The sequence below is a fragment of the Coptis chinensis genome, chromosome 1, assembly GCF_015680905.1.
Source record: "Coptis chinensis isolate HL-2020 chromosome 1, ASM1568090v1, whole genome shotgun sequence".
NCBI classification, from domain to species: Eukaryota; Viridiplantae; Streptophyta; class Magnoliopsida; order Ranunculales; family Ranunculaceae; genus Coptis; species Coptis chinensis.
In genome coordinates, this window is record NC_141456.1 from 54,885,314 (window position 1) to 54,908,858 (window position 23,545).

General features: G+C 36.6%; 2 protein-coding genes across 3 annotated transcripts; both read left to right on the top strand.

Moving 5' to 3' along the window:
- The first annotated feature begins 11,946 nt into the window (after window positions 1-11,946).
- On the top strand, window positions 11,947-14,950 carry LOC147524585 (uncharacterized). 2 transcript variants are annotated; one of them, XM_086603850.1, is made up of 5 exons: window positions 11,947-12,101; window positions 12,260-12,371; window positions 12,957-13,053; window positions 14,526-14,606; window positions 14,699-14,950. In XM_086603850.1, the coding sequence occupies exons 1-5, from the start codon at window positions 12,065-12,067 to the stop codon at window positions 14,831-14,833; spliced, it is 462 nt and encodes a 153-aa protein (XP_086459976.1). In that variant the 5' UTR covers window positions 11,947-12,064; the 3' UTR covers window positions 14,834-14,950. The 2 variants fall into 2 exon arrangements, with proteins under 2 accessions (XP_086459976.1, XP_086459973.1); XM_086603847.1 differs by having other exon boundaries at window positions 11,949-12,101; window positions 14,696-14,950.
- A 1,757-nt stretch (window positions 14,951-16,707) lies between these two features.
- Window positions 16,708-23,026, top strand: LOC147524586 (protein neprosin-like). The gene is made up of 7 exons (XM_086563514.1): window positions 16,708-16,896; window positions 17,046-17,129; window positions 18,530-18,739; window positions 20,060-20,224; window positions 21,524-21,577; window positions 21,663-21,806; window positions 22,407-23,026. Exons 1-7 carry the CDS (start codon window positions 16,729-16,731, stop codon window positions 22,791-22,793), a joined length of 1,212 nt encoding a protein of 403 aa, XP_086419640.1. The 5' UTR covers window positions 16,708-16,728; the 3' UTR covers window positions 22,794-23,026.
- The last annotated feature ends 519 nt before the right edge of the window (window positions 23,027-23,545 follow it).

The following is a 23,545-nucleotide window of genomic DNA, read 5'->3' on the forward strand; positions in this document are numbered from 1 at the left end:
GGTCTAAACCATGGTAAACAGGTAACAAACCGAAAACGTTTGGCGGTATGCGAAAATCACCTGCAATCTCATCGAGTTTAATGTAGGAAGCAAGTCCTTCCTATAAGGCAGTATAGAAGTCCGAAAGGGGTTTCTCGACTGTGGGATTTTCCTGGGCAATAACTATGGGAGGTAATGACAACTAAGATACTTGACGAGGTTGGTTTACGGAGGAAGAACTCTATCTATGGGCGATAACTTATGCAGTTGTTTATTGTATTTTCGACGATGATATGTATGTTCTAATTCCTTATTAGTACCAGACCGTAGTCTCATGCAAACACAAATTTTAATTCTAGGCTCAAGGAACGAATTATGTCATGAGGATTAGTAATTACGGAAGGAGGGAACGAATTACGTCCTCCTAAGCTGTTGCTAACGTGAGCAGGTAAGCTAGGATAATGTGTGAGTATTCCAGCAGTCATGTCACATGAGAGAATTGAGGGAGGTTGTCCGTGCTAGCATGTTCCTTAATTAGGTAACCTCAATCTTTCAAGTTTTCTAGACACTGATGGAATAGGATGATGATTGATTATGGTAAATTATGCGATTATTATTAATAGGATTATGATGAAATTTAATTATTAGGATTTTCTTTTTTATTTATTTATTTATTTTTATTTATTTTTTATTTATTTTTGGTTTACGTAATTAATGTATTATGGAGAAGGGGGGAAAACACAGGTAATATATTCGTGCAACCTAAACATGTGATTGGATTACAAAACATGCAAATAAAGACGAGAAATGCCAAAATATGACTAATCATGCAATAATCACAGCCTCACAGGCTAGTTATACACAGGAAAGGTACACATGCAACCCTATATTACTCAAACGTGAATAGTACATGTCCTATGCATGCAATAATATATAGCTATGCAGACATAAAATAAAATCTACACGTGCAACTATATGCGAGTTAGGGGAATATCGAGAATGAATTCATGCAAAGTAATTCTGCGTACGTGAATGGATGTAACATACACATACAAAAATAATCTAAGCATGTGGTTTGAAATCACGCAGACATCCAAATATATTCGAATCATATTAACCGTGTTAACGTCAATATGTAATGATGAACCACACTTACGTAGGAAAAATTCTATACATGCAAAAAGTTCTCATGCCAACATACAAATATGCGAGGTAAAACAGGTTATAGCAATCAACCAAATAATTTTCTCGACAAAGTTTGAGGAGTTTAAGAATGGGAAACCTAGTGTCCCGTCAACTTCACTTATTAGAATTAAACAATCGTAATAACTCCTGAGCTTGTGAACATACTGGAAGTTGGATAAACAAGTCCAGAGAGTCCAAAATAGCATTGAGAAGGAAAGTGACTTGGGCCTGAAAAATTGAGTGTTGACACTCTAGGTCGGTCTCGCGCGCTAACTAGGGGTGGGCAATGGGCCAGGTCAGACTAGCTCGGCCCTAAACATTTAAAGCCTTTCAGTTATTAGGGCCGGGCCAGCCCGGCCCTAAAGTCCCCATAGGGCCGAGTCATAAGTCTAAATTTCAAGCCCTGACCCTATCCTAAGCCATCTTTAATAGTTTAGGGCCGGGTCGGGCCGGGCCTATATATTTTCTTCTTTTTCCTGCATCAGTTTTAAAACTCATTTATATTACAAAAAAAATTCAAAGATTTGCAAACTCAAAGTCCCACCACTTTGAAATTTGAATAACAACCAATCTAGTAATAATTCTTGATAAGTCCAACAATTTAAAATGCATATCCACAATCTAATAAACTGAAGTACATAGAGACTCATATTTATATTTCAAAATTACAGTTAAAATGCACAAGACACATTTTGGAATGAGCTTTCACTAACATAAATCCGTTATTTCTTGTACTCAAATCTCACCAAAATTACATTTAACATTGAAGAACGCGAAGACAATTCAAATAAGAGTATGGAATGAGTTTTTACTGATGTCAACCTATTTTTCATTAGGTTAGTGCCCAGTGCTCATTATTGTTCTTGGCGACTAGGTTAGACGGGGAGTTGTGAGGTGTACGTGAGTTGTGAGATAGAAACAATTAGGTTTACAAGTTTTTATGATATAAGACAAGTTATTAGAAGTACCCATACGGTAAGTGATAAATTACAAAGGACATTGTTATTTTAATTGAAAATATGTAACAAGGAGTTGGATAGTTTTAGTTATGTATTTTATAGTGAAATTATAACTAGGGCTTGGTTAGGGCTTGATTAGGGCTTAGTTAGGGTCGGGCCTATGTTTCAGAACCTTAGCCCTGACCCTGCCTTAGAAGGCATTAGGGCCGGGTTGGCCCTGCCCTAAACTCTGTGAGGGCTTTAGTTGTAAGGGCTTTATAGGGCTTAGGGTCGGGTCGGTCAGGGCCGGGTTAGGGTCGTTAGGGCCAAATTCCCACCCCTAGCGCTAACTTGTAAAGTCTCATCCGAGATTGTAAGATCAATGCAGTACTTCAACTTCCTACGGAATTCTTAGACTGTGCTAATGATGATAATCACGATCTGGTTCACAAATATTTGTTAGTAGAAAAAGAAAAGTTGGTACAAGCAGGTACGTAACACGTTAGTATCGCAAAACAAATGAAAATAAAAAAGGTGAGGGGGTAGGCGAGGGGGTTTGTCCAATGATGTATTCAAGTTGTTATGTTTAATGTCCGGAGTCCTTACTCGACAGCGACGCCATTTGATAATCAGTCCTTTCAGGTTTTGTCCTTTAAGTTCGAAGTCCAAAGTCCAAAGTTCGTAAACGTCTGATTAGTCAAGTTACCTTACTCACGTAGGTTGGTAGGATAGGTCGAGTAAGGGATCGTCTATACCTTAGGACTCGGCAAGGTTCACAACTGGATTTATAGTTTTTAGTGAGTAGGATTTTAGGTTATTTCTCTGGTTTAGGTAAATTAACGGTAATGCAAGTAACGAAAAATTACAACAATTTATTTCTACGTAAAATAAACAGGGATGGAGATACAGGAAAAGAGTTAATCATAATTATGCAAAATCAGTTCCCAAAGTTAGAGTACCATATCACTACAAATCTAATCCATTTCAAGTTCATAAACAAACCCAAAATAGTGTCAAGTAACGATTTCTAGTAAGATGCACTCATCTCTGAGCTTATCTCACTAGCATAAGGAGTAGAACTAATATTCCATCTTTGGAATATCATTTCAACTCCTTGTTTGATTCTACATCAGCTGGACAAACCAGAGGGCTAACGGCCACCATAGGGTCTCGCGTGAGACTTGATTAATAAATTAACTAATTTTAGATTGATAAACTAGATTAACTATAGTCAAATAGACTTAAAGTGTTGATTACCAAGTTGATTCAAAGTGTGTGAGCTATGATCCACAACTTGCCTCACACACTTGAACTTTCCAAGGCAATTAAAATTTTAATCCCTTGGTAAGTATATAACTTAAACCAAGTTTAACTCATGTTCATCATAAAGAATCAATCAAACCCCAATTTTTCCTAATTTTTTTTGTTTTTTGTTTTTATCTCTAACTATTACAAACAAGTTCCACTGATTTCCCCTACTCTATTACAAAATCTGGGCTCGGTGTGCCACTATTCATCAAAAACCAACTGAGCTGCCAAAAAAATAGACCCATGTCTCTGGAGGTGACTGGGCGGTTGCCCTTTACCAAGCTCATTGTCGCCCGCTGGCACCGGTGAAGTTCGGTTGCCTTTTGGTTGTGTCTTCAGCTCCTCTTCAGCTTGTTGGTCCCACACCCTGATTTGCAAGAAAGTGGATCAGTACTGAAAAACAATAAAATAAAATGATAAAAAATTGAAAAAAATAGAAATGGAAAGATGAGAATGATGCTCCCTTCTTAGATTCTCAACCAAGCACTCTCACTCCTTTAATCCCTGATGGCAACACCATTTGAAGTTGTATTCTGTGGTAGTAACTTCAAAAGAGTTTGTTTAAAAGTGAGGTTCATCCTAAATTCTTTAGAGTTTGAGTGTGGGAGTTGTAAAGAAGAAAAGTAGACTCTTGGTATAGATTAGATTGGTTCTAAGCTAATGAAAACATGAAAGCTTTAGTTGTTGGTATTAAAATGACTTCTAAACATTACAAGAAAGATTGGTTGAAGATTGAAATAAGAACAAGTAAATAACAAGTTTTGATTGAAAGGAAATAAAACAACAATAAAGTAAAAACTTGAATTGAAAAACTAGACAAGAAATTAAATAAACCAAATGGTTTGGATCCTAAGACAATGGATGCTTTCTCGCTCCCCTACTTTTGGATTATATACCCCTACTTTTGTCTTTTACAGATTTGCCCTTCTCCATTACAAATGAGACACCTCACACCTCACACCTCACACCTCACACTTCACTTTTGTTTTTGCTTTTTAGTTTCTTCTAGACTAAGATAGGTTTTGGGAGAATGTTATATTTTGAGATAAGGGCCTCCATCTCTGATTTTCTCAGTTGAAGGTTTTGACTTTTTGACCTTGACCGTTGACTTTGACTTTTTCAGAACTTTTCCATAGCAGTTTCTGGTCTTCATAATAAGCGTGATAAAGGTTTCTTTTGGTGTTAAGACATATCTTTTATGATAAGTGGCCTGAAATACTCCATAACCTGAAAAAAAAAAAAAAAAACAATAAAAGCTATGAGTTGTCTTTTCGTGAAGCGTAAGAAAGATTGTAATGCAACAATATACGGGATTGTAATGCAACAATATACGGGTAATAAAATGCACATTTGGGAGATGATCACTGCTCCAGCTGCTGAACCAACTGAAGATGCTTCTGCTGGTGTGACTATTGTAACTAGTGATCTGATTGTTGGATCTGTTGGTGAAAAGGGTCGTAATCTGGACCCTTTGAATGTGGACAATTTATCTCATGGGAATTGATGACTTTTCTTTTCAAAAACTGATGGTGAGTGAACTATTGAAACTGCTTTTAGTGTTGATATTGATAACTTGATTATTTGATAGGAATGCTGAGGTTGTTTACCCAAGATAAGTTCGGGGCCTCTAGTGTCTAACTGACTTTGTAGTAAGTAAAGTAATTAATTTACTTACTTGTTTTGATTTGAGAATATCTGCAAATTTGATATGAGTTTGATTGTCTCCTTGGTTTCTTGTTTATTATTCGATGACCTGTCTTGCTTGTGATGCGTAGTGGTATGTCGTATAGTGGTAGATCGCCTAATGCTTGTAGGTTGTAAGTATTTGGGCATGACTTGATAGATGTGCCTAGTTGACGCCTAGATTACTTTGTGCCCATAGATGTGTAAGTTGATTGAGTGGTTCCTTTTTAAGGACCCTATGATTGAATTTGACTGATAATTAGCCTATGAGTGGTAATTATAGTTGAGTCAAGCTTAACCCTTTCAGAGGCCTTAAGTTGACTGATAATTATCCTTTGAGTGGCAATTACAGTTGAATCATGCTTAACCCTGGCATTAGTGCTAAGTTGATTTGTGGTCATTTTGGGGGACCATGGATTGGATTTGATTAATAAATAGTTTTTGAGTGGCAATTATAGTTGAATTGTGCTTAACTCTGGCGTTAGTGTTAAGTTAATTAATTTGTTGTGCCAGATCGGGCAACGAGTGCAAAAGGTGTGGTAGTCATGCAATGCAAGGAGAACACTTAAACTCGAAGTGCTGATGAAATTTTATTCATATTGATTGATACATCTGGAGAAAAGCTATTAGTAAAAGAGCTTGAGTAGAGTTGTATTCCAAGGTCGGGGAAGCACATCACCGAGCTGAGTTTTGATCAGTAAGCTCTATTTCCAACAACTTTATGATTTATGTATGGGCCTTCCCAAGTTTGGTCAAGCTTGGCTGGTGCTAGGGTCTTTTTGAGGACTAAGTCGCCATCTTGGAAAGATCTTGGGATGACCTTCTTGTTGTAAGATCGCTGGATGGTTTGGTGATACCGAGCTAGGGATATTGCAGCAGTCTCCCTGCGCTCTTCTAGGAGGTCGACTTCTTTGGACAAGATGCTGTCGTTTTCTCCTGATTCGACGATGTCAGAACGTGTGGTTGTGATTATATTGTAAGCTCTGCTGGTATTATGGCTTCAGTTCCGAAGCAAAGTGTGAAAGGAGACTCGTTAGTACTGGATCGGGTTGTTGTTTTATATGCCCATAAAATATTCTCAAGTTGATCTGGCCACTGGCTTTTCTTGCTCTCCAGTTTCTGTTGGAGATTTTTTTTTATGGATTTGTTTGTGGTCTCTGCTTGGCCATTGCTTTCTGCATATCTAGGTGTGGAAAGCGCTTGAGTGATGTGCTACTTTTGTAGGAATGTCTTGACTTGTGTGCCGGCAAATTGGGTTCCATTGTCCATGATGAGGGTGTGGGGTAGACCAAATCTTGTGATGATGTTGGTCCATATGAAATTGATGACGTGGACCTCCTTGACTTGAACAAGTAGGATCGCCTCAACCCATTTGGTGAAGTAATCCGTTGCAGCGAGGACGTATTTGAGTCATGTCTTCTTTTGTGGGATAAATGGTCCCATGAAGTCTAGCCCCCACATATGAAAAGGCCATAGGCTGGCTATATTGATCAACTCCCGTGCTAGACTTAGGTGGTTGTGACCAAATGTTTGACATTGGTAGCATCTGAGAACATACTTCTTTGCTTCGATGTGCATGCCTGGCTAATAATACCCTTGGGAGATTGCTTTGTAAGCTAGAGATCTTACTCCTGCATGGTTGCCACATTCGCCTTTGTAAATTTTATCAAAGATGAGTTGGCTTTCGCGTGGAGTGATGCACCTTAGGTGAGGTCCTCCTGCGGATTTTTGGAACAATCGTCTATTGATGATGGTGTATATAGGAGCGCAAAATTGTATGGCATAAGCGTTCTTTGTATCCATTGGGAGCTCGCCATGTAGAATAAATTTCAAAAATGGATCGATCCAAGATTTTGCGATCTCATCTTCGGATAAGGGCTGAAAGTCCGTGAGACTATTGATACTTTCATGTTGGTAGGTGGGCTTCTCAAGAATATTGATGTAAACTATTGAGGCTAAGAAAGCCAAGTTGTTTGCATGTCTGTTGTCTTCTCGGGGAATATATTCCAAGGAGAATGTTGTGAACGATCTGATTAGATCTCTAATGACCTGAACATACTTGGATAAGTTCGTTCAATTTGTTACATATTCTTTGGTGATCTGTTTGACGATTAATTGCGAGTCACTGTAAGCTTTGAGATTCCGTACTTGTAATTGTTGTGCCATGCGGAGGCCTGTGATTAACGCTTCGTTGTTAAATGTTACGAAATCAATTTTGAAAAACTTCTGTAGCTGGGATCCTTCTGGTGAAGTTAATACAACCCCCAATCCACTACCGCTATTGTTGCAAGCTTCATCTACGTAGAAGTGCCATATGTCTGGTGTGGTAGGTTGATGGAGTAAGGAAATGGGCTCAGGTTCCCAGTTGAATTCTTTGACTGGGAAGTCAAAAAGGAAATCGGCAACAACCTAACCTTTGTGTGACGTTCTGGGGAAGAATTTGATGTGATGTTCTCCAAGTTCTTCAATCCATTTAGCTATGCGGACTGTTTTGTTGGTGGAACTCAGAACTTGCTTGATGGGTGTCTGTTAGGACCTTGATGCCATGAGCCTGGAAGTATAGTCGAAACTTGCGAGAAGAGTATAACAAAGCTAACATTGTTTTCTCGATTGCGGAGTAATGCTTTTCTAAATCTGCCAATATTTTGCTGGTAAAATAGACTGGTTTTTCGACTCTCTCGCTTTCGTGAAAGAGGATTGAGCTGATGGCAAAATCAGTAGTCACCAGGTAAAGCCCCAGTGTCTCTCCTTCAAGTGGCTTAGAAAGAACTGGTAGGGTTGACAAGTAGAGCTTTAGGTCGTGAAAAGCTTTGTGGCACTTCTCTATCCATGTGAAGGTGACACCCTTTTTCAAGATTTGAAGAAAAGGTATGCATTTGTCAGAGGCTCGTGAGATGAATCTGTTGAGGGCTGAGACCATTCCAAATAGCTTGTGTATCTATTGTTTGGAAATGGGCTCTGGCATGTCAAGGAGAGCTCGGATTTGGTTTGGGTTAGCTTCGATGTATCTCTGTGAGACGAGGTATCCCAAGAACTTCCTTGATGCTACTCCAAAGATGCATTTTGCTAGATTAAGCTTCATCTTGTTGTCGCGTAAACGTGCGAATGCATTCTCTAAATGAGAAAGGTGGTCACATGTTTTGGCACTCTTGACAACCATGTCATCTAAGTAGACTTCCATTGTGTTGCCCAGCAAGTCTCTGAACATTTTTGTGACAAGTCTCTGGTAGGTTGCATCAGCGTTCTTCAAGTCGAATGGTAGGACGTTGTAGCAAAACATCCCCTGTTCGGTTATGAAGGACGTCTTTTCCTGGTCCTCTTCTGCAAGTGGTATCTGATTGTAACCACTGTATGCGTCCATAAATGATAAAAGTTCATGACCACAAGTTTGATCTACTAGTCTGTCAATCCTAGGCAGGGGGAAGCTGTCTTTTGGGCAATGTTTGTTGACGTTGGTGAAATCGATGCAGAGTCGTACCTAGCCATTTTTCTTTGGAACGACCACAATGTTAACTAACCAGGTCGGGTATTCGACCTCTTTGATGAATCGAACCTTTTTGAGCTCTTCTATCTCTTCATTGATGGTTTTTGGAAATTTGAGTGCTAGTTTCCGAAGTCGTTGTTTGATAGGCTTTATCGTTGGATCTACATTTAATTTGTGGCAAGCGACTTAAGGGTCAATTCCTGGCATATCAATATACGACCAAGCAAAGAAATCTTTATTGAGAAATAAAAAAATTGACAAGTTGTTCCTTGAGCTTGGGGTCTAAATCAGCCCCTACATAAACAAATTTTTGGTCATCATTTGTGCCCAAATTGATTTTCTCGCCTGGCTTGACTTTTGCTTGCTCTTCTTTGAGTTTGTCTACTACTGATGTTGGAGAGTTGGAAGTTTGAAGATCTTGTGGCTTCAGGATGTCATTTGACTTGGCGACCTGAGCTTTGACCTTGGTTGTTGTGCTCACTTGATTGCATCAGTGAGCTTCTAGTTGGTTGCTTCTGATCTCCATGGTTCCTCGAGGTCTGGGGAACTACAGGACTTGGTGTAATGTGGATGGAACTGCTTGGATCTTGTGAATCTATCTGCGTCCCAAGATGGTCGTGAATGATGACTTAACATCTATCATACTGAAGCGCGTTAAGGTCTTGACCATGTCCTCTTTTTCTCCAATGGAGACTGGTAGAATGACGACGTCTCCAAGTGCATCTATGTGATCTCCATTAAACCCGTAGAGTGGTGCATTTGAATCTATCATCACCGAGTCTGGTAGGTGCATATCTTTGTACGTTTGGTAGAAGTGGATGTCGCAAGAGCTATCTGGGTCAATCAGGGCCCGCTTGACTGTCCATCTATTGAGCTTAACGTGTATTACCAGAGTATCATTATGGGGCAGGCACACCTTGTCGAGATCTTCCTCGGTGAATGATATCTTGGTCGTAGATCGAGAGTTAGTAAGAGTGATCATCTCAGTCTTATGGGATAGGTGGTAGATCTCTTGAAGTGCTCCCACGCGCCTACGCTTTTCACGTCAGAAGTTTCGTTGCTGGAGGTGCCTGTAATCATGTGGATTACTTTGTCCTCTTCATGATCAGAGGAGTGATGTCGTCTGTTATGTCTCGACCGACCAGAGATTTAGATCGTCGGGCTATTCTGCTTCTACTCCTTTTGTGTGTAGGTCATTCATGGCTACGACTCTTGCTTCTGTTGTGGTTGGCATTCAGTTTATGCCTGAGGTCATTTTCTGGCAGGAATTCTTTCAGTTTTCCCTCTTCAACTAAGTTTTTGAGGTAGTGCTTGAGACTCCAACATTCATCTGTGTCATGGTGATGGAGCTTGTGGAAATGGCAGAAGGGACGTCCTGGGACTTCTAACACCTTGTTGATGTGAGGCTTGAAGAAAGGTTCAGTTTTGATTTTCTTCAGGACGTAGCTGGGTGTCTTGGAGAAGTGGAGAATTCTCTCTTGGTGTAGGATCCCTTTTGAGAGTTGGTGCCTTCGTTATTGCCTGAGTATGCTTGCTTTCCTTGGGCTCCTTTTTGTCACTTACTATGAGGACTTCTTTGCCCTTGCGTTGGGCCATCCATTCTTCGTACTTCATGTACTTGTCGACTCTGTGGTACAGATCATCTAGACGATCTGGCTTGTTCCGCATGAGTGACCCTGCTAGTTCAGAATTGTCTAGAAGGGCGTTGGTGAATACCGAGGTTGCAAAGCTATCTTTGAGGCCTAGCTCCATTGATAGCAATTCCTTTTTGAAGTGACCTAAGAAAGCCCAAATAGTTTCGTTGTGTTCTTGCTTCAGCTGGAACAATGAGTCTAAGTTGGTTTGCTTCTTCCTGTTGTGGACGAACTCTGCTGCGAATGTTTCGGCTAGCTTGTCAAAGTTGTGGATTAAATCAAGCGCTAGCGTATAGAACCAGTCTAATGTTCTGTCCTTTAGGCTGGCTGGAAAAAGTCTATATCTCAGGTAGTCAAAGTCTGGAGTGTTGTAGAGCATCAAGATTTGGCTGAAACGAGCTACGTGCTGACCTGGACATGAGCTGTCATCGTACATTGGGAACTTTGGTTGGATGAAATCAGTGGGAGGCTGCTTGTCCCTGACTTCAGCGGTGAATGGTGATGCTCTGTATGATTTGAGTATATTCTGGACGATCTGAGCTGCGCTAGCCTTTTCGCTTGATTTCTCCAACCGCTGGGCGAGGTCGTCAAGACGTTGATTGGTGGTGGTTATGAGTGCTACGACACCATTGTTATCAATGGCGTCTGGATCCACGTTGTTGGTGTTGGACGTTGTTTGTTCGCGAAGAGTTTGATTCTCTTGTTGAAGGGTTGTAAACGAATCTTGGAGAGTCTTCACTTGATCGACTAAAACTTTGAGTTGTTCTTTCTTGGTGGTTTTACCAAGCTTCATGGGCTTGAGAAAATGGTGTGAATGGTTTTTCTTAAGAAAACGAACCGGCAGACGGCGCCAATGTAGAAGTATAGGTTTCTGCCTATGACCTGATGTTAGGATTGATTGGATATGGCTGCACTCTTACTTTGGATAAGAGTTGCCTACATATCAAGTTTATTGGGTCAACTTGAATCAAGTCTTACGTAGTTCATCTCTCTCTACTTATAGGTGCTTGAGCCAACTTTCCTTATTTGTTCCAGGCCGTTATCAAGTGTATATTCATATTTTGTGCTCTCTTGATGATTTGCTATTATTTCTACTGTTACAAAGTAAATGCCTCCTTCATTGGTGCGTTGACTGAACTTCAGGATCGCGGTAAATCATTTGTTTCCATGTATAGCAATATTTGATATTTGGACGACCTAGGTTTGGATCGTGATTGCGTCCTAGAATTGATATACGAGCTGGTGGTGTACGAGTTGAGAAGATATGACCTAGTGTGTGCACGTATGCTGTAGTGATGAATTTGAGAACGGAGGTTACTCACAATGTGTAAAACATGTAAAAACATGCCCTCTATATCATATATCTTGTGAGATAGTGGGTTTATATTTTTTGACACGGCCAGACGATATGATATAAAAGTTGAGAGTCTCACAGGCCAAATGATGTCTTATATTCTTAGAATTGTCCTAAAACCGGCCAATACATAGAAAACAAATCCCCATAAAACAAACTTGTACATACAAAGGATGGTCACCACACTAGTACCACACTTTCAAGCTTTACATCGAATGCATAGAATCAATCCTTTTGTTCCCACATGAATCTTGACGGATAAACCAAAGACGGAATTACCAAAGCTTTATTCCATTAATACCCTTAAAAACACAACATAATTCCACTACTTACCGAGACAAATGTACGGCCATAAAGAAAGCTTCCTCGTCAAGAAAATTCAACCAATGTTCAATTCGTAATAACAAACAGTTAACGAGGTTACTGTCGGAACTTAACTAATCATCATTAAAGATATATCTCTCTCTCTCTCTTTATTTCTTACTCTCAAATTATTTCAATGGCAGCAACTTCAACCACAGCTCTTTCTCTAACTGGTAATACACTCATCATCTCCTTTTTAACCATTTCTTTGTTGGATTTAAATTGCTTGATCAATTATTATCAGTTTAAGCGGGGTAATTTTGTATGAATCTATTATGGATTACTTTGATATACAACTTTAATTTCCTGCTCCTCTTGTTTTGATGTATAGGTGGGTCTCATATTAGGCCGCGTGAACTATGTGACACATCAAGATTGGCATTTCAAAAGAAACCTAATCAGTTGAGGGCTATTCGAAAATTATCTGTCCGGGCTGATTACAAGTATGTTTCAACACTAGAATGCTTCAAATTATGGTATCATGTTAGGTTATTGTGTGATCGTGGTGATGACTGTAGTATGATTTGTTGTTGGTTTTGTAGTTGATAATAGTGTATCACTTTTGTGTAATACTCCCAATTTTCTAATTTACATTGACAAGGGTACGTGTGTCCGTGTGTATCACATACAATTCGTGTGTCTTGTCCGACACGGATAGGTGGACAGTGGACACATATCCTACACGGATTATTTTTAAAATATGTTATGTCCATGTAGCATACCTCATTTTGTTGTTTGTTTGTTTTACTGGTTGAATAAGAGGTTTGTACTTGATCAGGAAAAGTTATGACATCCAAAAATAAGTGGGACAAGATAAGTAAGATTTTGGTTAGGCATGTAAAAAGTGAAATGATTGGCTGTAAAATGTTTTTGAAGAGATCCTACTCTTATAACTTATTTTTGTGCTAGGTATTTGTGTCTTGTCTGGTTTGAGCGCATGTAGCATATTGCTTTGCAGTTATTCTCGGCAAGGCGTATTAATGTATTATATGTTCTCATGTTTTTCCTTCCTCCTCAATGCATTCCAGTGATGAAAGTAGAGGCGGTGGAGGTGGTGACTTTGTTTCTGGTTTCGTCCTAGGAGGTGCGATTTTTGGGACACTTGCATACATCTTTGCTCCACAGGTGATTAAACTTATTTTGTGAGCTTTGAAGTGTACTTTTTTACTGTCTTCTCCTTACCATCATGAAAGATCCACAGCATGACATGTTCAAGTTTCTCAAATTTACATTTTACTGTAGCTATTTTAAGGGTTGGCATATTAGCTCAGTAGTCTGGTATGCCTAAACAAAAATTTTGGGTCTGGTTCGATGATGAAAAATGATGAGAGTTCAGCGTTGTAGAGTGGTCTTCCACACTTTAATCATTGTGCAATCTGCACACGAGAGTATGGTTGTTTATGGGAGTAGAGGGAGGTAAGGGGTATCAGGGATGCCACTGCTTTGTTGAACTGTGCTTATTGAGCATATAACTACTTAATAAACAATTTTAAACTTATTTTGCAAGCGTTGAAATGTTCCTTTTGACTATTTGCTCCTCACCATCAAGAAAGATCATTAGCCAAGGCGTGTGTGCTCTCCTCCAAGGGGAGCAAAGATATAAGGTGAGGATATTCTCCCCGTCCTACACATATTAGCTTCCCCCAAAATATTCTAAATACTCGTGATATTCCTTTCTCCACCATCACCACCACTGCCACTTAGCACAACCACCTCCTGGTTTTCCTGCTCCTCTTTCTCTTATCCTTTCTCCCTGTTTCTCTTTCATTAAAGTGAAGCCATATAAATCAAGTAAAATCTCAACTCTCAAAAAATAAAGTCACTTATTTGGCTCCACCAGATAGAAGTTTTAGAGAGAGATAAAGAGAGAAAACACAAACAGCTGGGTTCTTGAAAGAACAAATTCCAAGTTCTATTTGCTTCACTCTTTGAACAAGTTTACAAATTGGATTTACTTTTATTAGATTCAAAAGACATAGCAGAGTTTCTACTACTGCTGCCCCTTTTTCAGAGGCCGAGCAGGTTCTGCAGTCTACACTAACTCACTAACTCATCATGACGATATTTTGCGAAATATCTAAGTTAGCTATTGAGATTTTATCTTTTGGGGTTTTCTCAAAATATGATATTTTGATCAATTTTTTTTAGTTTATTGTTTGGATAAGAGTTAAGAGTGAAGAAAGAGAGAATACAGAGGAGGAGGTGGGGCATAATGGATAACTCACTTTAGTGTGTTGGGGTGGGGGGGAATGCAAGGGACCCAATTATTATTGATGATACAAATGGTGTACATTGTTAGCCAACAATGCAGATTGTTAGTCAACAATGCAGATTGTATGAGCTTGTGTATATTACAGTTAAACCACGAGAAGTTATTGGCATATTGTGCTATGATGTGAAATGAAACTTTACATCAGAAATTTGGATAAGATCTTAATGATGTACTGTCATGCGTCATACATTGCATGTGGCGATAAAGACTTGTACAGGAAATTTACCCTATGGGTTCGTTTAACTTTCACTTGTGATCATCAAGATTTTCTATGTAAGTTCTGTACTATTGTCATATTAAGCTCTCTTGTGTTTCTTACAAGCAGATAAGGAGATCTATACTGAATGAAGATGAGTACGGCTTTCGCAGAGCTAAGCGACCAATATATTATGATGAAGGTTTAGAGGTGAGGACAAAACCCTTGAACCCTCCATACTCTCGAGTCTATATTGTCGTTGGATTAGTTTCATTTTTATATATACCTTTGAAATGCAGAAGACCAGGCAGACGCTGAATGCTAAAATTGGCCAACTCAATTCCGCCATTGACAATGTGTCGTCACGTTTAAGAGGTGGAAATAATATCGCCAAGATTCCAATTGAAACAGATTCGGAAATTGAAGCTGCCATGTAAATATTGGATATGTGAGATTCAGCAGACGCTTCTTATATGCTATCGAGTTTTGTCTATTATGTATACTCAATAGGTTCCATTATACTTTTATGCTATCAATCAGTTTGCTTTTGTCAATATTGATCAGAGTTTCAAAATCTGAATGTCATCGCCACATCTCTATATTTGGAGCTAGCAACCTTGTACATTATCTTTAACTATACTGGACCTGAATTTTCCACGGAGAGAATTAACGCATCCTTGATTTTCCTTTCAGTTTGTGTTAATGCCCTTGACGGTTGGAACCTTTTTATCATGATTTTTTATTTCAGAAAACAAAAGGGAACCAACTGCAAGAATCTTCTCCTTTTGGGATCTTCTCAAAACCAATTATCAAGTCTGTTCACTCTTTTACTAGTTTACTTCACCAGTTCACGAAAACTTTGGGTAAGTTCACATTACCAGAGACCAGAAAATTACCATCCAGAATGATCACTTGTACTTTTAAAGGAAAGTAACAAAATGTGTGTAAAGGTCGGATGTCTACCGTCAACTCGGCTAGAAAATGGAATCCCCTATTTTGTCAGTACCATATCGATGCTACTCACTTGGATATGCCATTTACATGGTTTGTCTATTTTGTCTACTTCCACAAACAATTTTTTTTTTTTTTTTTTTTTTTTTTTTTTTTTTTTTTTCTGAATATTCCTCTTTTCAATGACTTAGAAGAACTTAGTCACTAAAGTGCCAAGAAAAACAGTGGTTGTATGTTATTAATCTTATGGTACTCCATAACTAACTTAAGTTTTTGTCATACCCCAATAGCCACCTCAATCTAATAATATCTCTCAAATTAATTTGGGATATTTCTAATAGGGGCAAAAGGATTAAAAATAAATAAATAAATAACACATCTTTTGAAAGAACACTTTTTTCTTTTGAAAGAAGAAAAAGAATATAGAGTATGAAGTCCCACGATGTATATTAAATAAATGATTTATTTTGTCTTGAGTACACCTAATAAAAAAATTGTAATTTAGAAACCTAAATGTGTCTAAAATAATTTTATTTATTATTTTAGCGTTGGTATTTTAATGGGTGTGTCCAAGAATCCAAAATCACCCCTTTTATTACTATCTTTTGATTATTATTTTTTTAAAAAACAATTTTTTCTGCCATTACTTCATGTGGGTTTGGCAACCATTATAAATATCCATTTTATGACCAATAATCCATTATGATTTTCATTATTGACTTATATAGAAGTACTTGTTTGGTAAAAATATTTAGATCATTATCTCATTCTCAAAACAAGATAATTTATTAAAATTGAAAAATGACACAAAAAAAATTTGACCACATTTTCTTTTTTTTTTTTTTTTTTTTTTTTTTTTTTTGAACAAATTTCTCATTCTATTTTTAATTTTGCCACTAAATTAAAGCTTGTCATTAGATTGTTTGATATAATTTCTTTCCTAAAACGTTCATGTCAGGATCATATATACTTATATAAATTATTGGGCTTACAAAATTTGTTTCCCTTAAATTAGACTTGATCTTAATTACAAAACAATTTCAATAAAAAAAAATAGTTAAAGAGCAATAAAATTTTGAGCAGTAAAGTTTCTGAAAATGATGCTTCCCCAAAAATTGATTCTTGCTTCAAATGAGACATTAATTACAAAATATAACTAAAAGAGGAAATAATCATATTTTTTCTTTCTAAAATACAAATAAATAACCTTTTTAAATATATCTTTCTTGTATATTTTGTGAATATTTTGTTACTAAATGATCCTAAACATACCTTTTACAAATTCAAAATACTTGTTAAGAAAATGACATCTATGCTATTCTATATATACAAGGCTCCATTGATAGTGTGCAAGAAAAAAACCAACAGTTGATTATTCAATATGTTCTTTGTGTCGATTGATTTCATTACCTTTTTATTTTTAGCTTTATTGTTTAATGTGAACTACAATGTCGTACAAGGCCGTGGAAGAATTATTTCAAGAGAAAAAGATATAGAGTTAGAGAGGCAACTTAAAGTTCACAATAAGACCCCTATTAAGACTGTGAAGGTATTGTTATCCTCATATTTTACGATTTAGTTTTAGATTATTAGTTGTTGTTGTTGTTATGCTTTTTTCTTCTTCTTTTATTAGTTTTGTATAAGAAAGTTTTTCTAAGTAGGTTAAACTTACTATTTGATTGTTTTGTTATTTATCAGACCCAATCAGGCTTATACGATTGTATTGACATAAGACGACAACCAACACTAGATCATCCTCTACTAAAAGATCATGAAATTCAGGTATATTATATTCAATTTTTTTTTTATACATAAATTAATGGTTAAATCTATAGTGCGCGAGATGTATGGTGCGCCATTACATTTCGGCCACTCATAACCCTTATTTTGTTGTTTTCTTCATTTTACCCTTATCGAATTCATCCTTAATTTAAATTAATGTTTTTTAGCTTGATCATGCACATCAGCACATGAACCTCATTATATTTATGTATAACTATATTTAAATCGTTCTTTGATCGATTTAAGTTCAAGTATGAACTAATTGATCCTCTAACACCAATCTTTATTTATGAAAAGAAAATAGTGAATGCAGGCATCCCAAAGATATACGTGTTGAAATGTCGACAGAAATTATTAGACTCCTAGACATTAAATAAAACGACAAATGCTCTTCCAAGTAACCAAAAAATAATCAAACACATCTTATCTTCCACCCATCTAAGTTCCTTGCAATTAATTATTATTATTATCGATTTTTTTTTTATATAAGAAGTTAATGTTACATCAACCTCATCAATTACTATTTTCACTTTTGCAAGAATTTTATTTTGAATATGATGCTAAGCAATATTATGATAATTATACTTTGTTTAGGGAAATAAAAAATACATATACTGAAATTAGAAAATTGTGATCCCATGTAGACATACAAAACTGTTATATATAAAATAAGTATATATTTCTAATATCTGGCCTGTGTATATATACTATATATATATATATATATACACTCTCTATAGTCTAGTCTATTGTAGGTTGTGTGTTGTAATTACATGAATTTTGTTAAAATCGTTTAAAAGTTGATTCCTTCTTGCATGCATAATGCACTTGGATTTAATTGTTGTTACGTTCTTTTTAAGTTTTAAAGCTTTTATATATTTACTAATATAATTTATGGCCATAGTATTAGCAGTCCATATTGAATACCATAACTTTTACTTATACCGTGTATATAACCAAAATGTATGAGTAATAGTTAAGAAAAAATCGAACTTTTAATTGATCCAGCTCTGGTGGAGCAAGAGAACGAATGCCATAAAAATTGATGTAGATGAATGAATTCATAGTAAGACAATTGTTATATAAAAATATAAAATGGGAAATCCACTGTGTTTTTCTTCTTCTTTATTCTGCCATTTCCATCTACTGAAAGTCATGTTTACTTGACCAGTGTGACATCTATGCCTCATTTCACGCTTTTGGACATTTTGTTTATACATCATTAGCAAATAGGAAAACACATTAAAGTAGATGTTATGTTGATGTGCAACTTGAATCCATTATTCTTATGGTATGCAATGTTATTTTGTTGTTATTTTATTGTTTTTTAATTTTTTTTTAATTTTATTTTCTGTGTGCCCCTTTAACCAGATTAATATATTCATACTTTTTAAGTGCAGATGGAACCTAGTTCTATACCAGAAGGAAAAAGAGGTCAAACTTCATCGAGCGATAAAATATCAATGGCGACATTGACAAGAATAGATTGTCCACAAGGAACAGTTCCAATTAGAAGGACTCAAAAAGAAGATCTTATAAGAGCGAAGTCATTTTCGAAATCATATAGTGCCAACTTTCGTCCCACGTCAACTGATGTACCTGGTCAACATGTAAGTTAAAAAATCCCTTATATTTTAAGAAATGATGAATGATAGGTAGATAGAAGTTTATACCTAATCAGTAAATCAAATATTATTATTATGATCACTATATAGTTTTGCTCAAAAGTTGTGTGTACGATATGATAGTTTTTAATTATCAACGACAGTTTAATCTTTTTTAATCCAAACTGGAGAGTGATTTTACTCGTGGTCTTTGAAAATTTAGTTGTTACAAACAAAAAAATTAACCCTAAATTCATTTTGGAACTCATAGATGTGGGCGCAGTGTGGGTGTAAGTAATGATGTATCCCTCAGCTCGATCGCCTATATGGGGATGATTATATGAATTCTACTTAAAGTGATTCCAAAAAAACTCTACCATTAAAACCATTGAATTAGAAATTGATTTTTGGTGGAGATGTTCACATAATAGATATCATCCTCACAAAAAATCAGCATATTTCAATTTCAAGATGTGTAACCTCTTCAAAAAGTGTTCAAACTTTAATGAACTTATCCAATGATCTAGATTTTTTTTTTATAATTTAGAAATAACTTTTGATAAGGTTCAATTTACCCAATCGTTCTGATTTTTTGTATAAGTGTTCTCCAATATAATAAGAATATTCCGGCAAAAATCAGTCCTCAATTCATTTTGTAAGTCCACTTTTAGTGGTAGAGTTCATATACAAGCCCTATTTTTTGCAGGAATGTTCTCCATGGTGGAAAGATGACATCTACAAAAAATTAAGTCATAAATAGATTTATAGATTGTGATGAAGGCCATTGTATAGAATGTTATATAAAAAGTGTTGTATGATCTCATCCCTATATATACATATCTGTGTGTGCGAGTGTGTGTATTTGAACTTCAAAAGTTCTTACACGAGTGTTGTATCTAAGGGTATATATCGGATGGGTTACTTGTACACACTTCTTATACACGGCTCTCGTACACTTAACAACGTTTAGGGTAAGAGGAACATAGACTAATATATTGTGAGCATCTTCTCCTTTTTAGGTTAGAGAGATCATCTTCACAATGAATCAGCTTTGGTATTTATAACCTTACCTTGTCCGAAATGTATTCAAAAGTCTAATTTTTGGACGTAACTCATCTAACTATCTATATGAATATTTAACATGACCCCCTGCCTTTTGGACTTATTGTACGTTTCTTAATTGTTTTTAATTCCTTCCATGTCCCATCGGTCAACAAATAGATTTCCAATATTGTACCTATATGTTCTGTATGGCTCCTTATACTAAAATGTTCACTTTAAATGTTGTCGCAAATTTTCTTACACAACTATGTATATGTTGTGCAGTTAGTCATTTATAGATCAAAACATGCTTCTGAAATGCATTACGGCGTCAAATCATTGATCTCCGTGCATAATCCAAGTGTTGAACTCTATCAAGCAAGTATGTCGGAAATGTGGGTTCAAAATGGTTGGGGTGATCAACTCAACGGTTTGCAAGCTGGATGGATTGTAAGTCGTTCTAAGTAATATATGTACTATCTAATTACTTTTTGTTTTTGATAAAAAAAAACTTTGTAAAATGTTAGATTTGCTCTACGAAGGCATATTGTTTGCCCACATACATAGACTGTAGGTCTTAAGGGCATCACCAATGGGACCTGTATATGGTTTAAAGAAACAATACGAAAATGGGCTCCAATAGCCCTCTATAGTTATCATCCTTTAAAACTGTCTCTATTTCTATCACATTATTGAGGGCCCGGTCCGTTTTTACGCCTGAAAACATTACAATGGGTGAAAACCCAGCGTAGTTGGTAGAATGTGTTCTTGGAATGGGTAACTTCTTAGGTTCGAGTCCCCGCCCAGCACTTTGATTTTTTTTAAACTGTTTTGAGTTACAAAATCGAATTGTAGAAATAAATAAAATGTTCTTGCTAAGAGTCGGAACCCACACCTGCCCACCCTCAAGATTATTCTGGTCACAAATTTTGCCACTAGTCCATTGTAAACCAGATTGTTCATTGCCTTTGGATTTTAATTTTGATTATAAAGGTTGCATTGGAGAACCCATGATTTAGAGGTCCTTCATACCAAGTCTCTCCTTCAACCTAACCTTTAAAATGGTGATGTGGCCCTCTATTTTGAGGGCCTGCATTGGTGATGCCCTAAGGTTTGCTAGCTCATAAGTATAACTCTTAAAGTACAAGCATTAAAATTACTTTTTATCGAAAAAAAAAAAAAGCATTAAAATTACTAACCTTAGTCTTCTAATATTTAAATGAAAACATTATATACGGACGGCCCTTTAATTGGTTATGGGAACATTACATGGAACAATGTACTGCACTCCTTGTTTGTTGCACTCCTTGTTTGTTGGTTTAACATAGCTCGCTAAAATAAAACTTTTCGTGTTGCCTCCTTTCCCGTATTAAGTTCAGTGTTTTTCTTTTACGGAAATTATTTTTCCTTTTTTTTACCTTACAAGACTCGTAATCTTTTGGTTATTTCAAATGTTAGTTATAAAAGCAACATTTAACATTTGATATTCGTGGAAAAAAAGACTCATTTTCATTATCCAAATGGATCCTTTAAGTTTAAAAGCGCATTTGGATCAGAAGCCAAAGTTTCAAGTTTCAAATGCTCTTGAACCATTCTTTTAATATTAAGTTACAATCTAGTTTCAAATGCTCTTTAACTCTTCTTCCGTTGAGGCCCTGTAATAGCCATTTTCTAATGTGTACAGTGTTCCACTATAAAAGCGAAGTATTCTAATTAGCTCTCGTCATGCATTTGAATTTGAATGAATAGGTTTCACCAGAGCTAAATGAGGATAATCATACTCGTCTATTCGTATTATCGACTGTAAGTACATAAGTTATCTACATACGTGTATTTGAGTCATATATATTACTGTTGTTACTCACTTCTCCATTTGTGCCTTCATCAGAGGGACGGTTATAACACAAGTTGCTTCACTACACTTTGTAATCATTTTGTACAAACGAGCGGAACCTATCCCGTTGATTCTGAATTGACGCAAATATCTATATACGAAGGAGACGAGTATACACTTGAACTCTCTATCTACAGGGTGAGTTACTTTACTTTATTTTTATTTATTTATTACTTTCTTTCCAATGAATATATTTTATTTGATATCCAAAAGTAATTATACAAAGTTAGAAGGGGCGCCGCAAGCCCCCTTATGGATATCGAAACCAATACGCCTAAATACAAATTCAATGGAACCAGCCAATGAATAATTGTTATGAGGTTTGAATGACCTCTACCTACATAAATACAATCATGTGCATCATCCTCCACAATATAATACATAATAGTTTTTTCATATAGGGGAGGAGTAAAATACATTACTACATCATCTGTCACAAATAAATTTCTTGTCAGTTGATCAGTTGCGCGCTCTGTTAGTCTCTCTGACCATGGTGCATACACCATGTAGCGTCTACAACTTTTCCCATATAGCCTTAAGTCCTTAATCATATTTAGAGAGTACCAAGGTGGAGGTACTTATTTGCATGTCATATATACACATTAGTGTGTATTTTTTTTAATCCTTGGAAACAGTATGATTGAGGGGGTAATGTTTTTATCTTGTAGCTTTATATCTGAGCTCTTTCTTAACTTAAATTGTGAACACTACAAATATACTATTTACCTATGGCTGCAGGATAATGTTACTTCTAATTGGTGGCTATTGGCCAAAGGGACAGAAAAAATTGGGTATTGGCCAAAGGAATTATTCCCACAGTTGAACGATGGTGCTCTATACGTTGCTTGGGGAGGACTAGTAACATCACCACCTAATCACCCTAGTGCACCTATGGGAAATGGACGAAGACCCGTTGATCCTTTAAGTTTCAAGCGAGCAGCATATTTTAGAGATCTGCATGTTGTCGATGCATCTTCTGCTTACAAAGATCCAGACGAAAAGGAATTCCAAGTTTATACAGATGATCGTAGTTATTGCTATGGCATGGTGAATGCGGGCTATGTACAAACTATGGGACATACAATTTTGTATGGAGGACCTGGAGGCAACGATTGTGGTCCATAACTAGTTAACAAACTATTGTCGCAATAAGCACTTTCTTTGTAGTCTGTACTTCCCAGCCAGCAGTCCAACTTATGTTTCAGGCGCACAGCACCCTTTATTACAAGCATATATTGAATAATGGAAACGCTAGCACGAAGCCCACCATTCATCGGTAACATTCTTTGATGGTTGTTTCATGATCTATGTCGCATAAAGCATAAGATTTCTAGACACGCCTGACACACTTACTTTGAGACGTTTGAGTAGCTGATGTCATGGAGCTAAAATATGGAATTCCCAACGTGTTCACCAATATTTGTCTCTTGAATATGCAGCTAGAATTTTATCCATTCGTCTAAAAAAGCAACCACATTAAGTTCATAGATGTATTGGTCTCCTAATAAAGAATGTAAAACTTTGAAATCATCGTACTCTCATATTCCCGAGTGGTAGATCGTAACAAGATAGAAACATAGTCCAGTATTTTCAAATCGTACTCTCAAATTTTTGGCAAGACAACATTATCATGTGCCAACAATTCTCTCTCTTTGGGGAGTCTCAGAAGTCCCAACTACAGTTGTTTATAACGTGCTCTTTCTTTCACTCGTGCAATCTTGTTCGCTATCAATCTTCTTTTTTCCATTTATAGCCTACCTTTGATCAGACAATCAGAGTAACTGAACGGGGGGACATTATGACGAAATGTGAAAATTTGGTGAATGATTTGCACGACACATGCATTTCTAATTACAACCTAGTTCCTATGGTTTGTT

Bases quoted from the DNA above. Each gene is read 5' to 3' on its own strand.
- LOC147524585 (XM_086603847.1), top strand. From the start codon at position 12,065: ATGGCAGCAACTTCAACCACAGCTCTTTCTCTAACTG. The intron at 12,372-12,956 runs GTATGTTTCAAC...AATGCATTCCAG, and splicing joins TCTGTCCGGGCTGATTACAA to TGATGAAAGTAGAGGCGGTG. The intron at 14,607-14,695 runs GTGAGGACAAAA...TTTGAAATGCAG, and splicing joins ATTATGATGAAGGTTTAGAG to AAGACCAGGCAGACGCTGAA.
- LOC147524586 (XM_086563514.1), top strand. From the start codon at position 16,729: ATGTTCTTTGTGTCGATTGATTTCATTACCTTTTTATTTTTAGCTTTA. The intron at 17,130-18,529 runs GTATATTATATT...TTTTAAGTGCAG, and splicing joins TAAAAGATCATGAAATTCAG to ATGGAACCTAGTTCTATACC. The intron at 18,740-20,059 runs GTAAGTTAAAAA...TATGTTGTGCAG, and splicing joins CTGATGTACCTGGTCAACAT to TTAGTCATTTATAGATCAAA.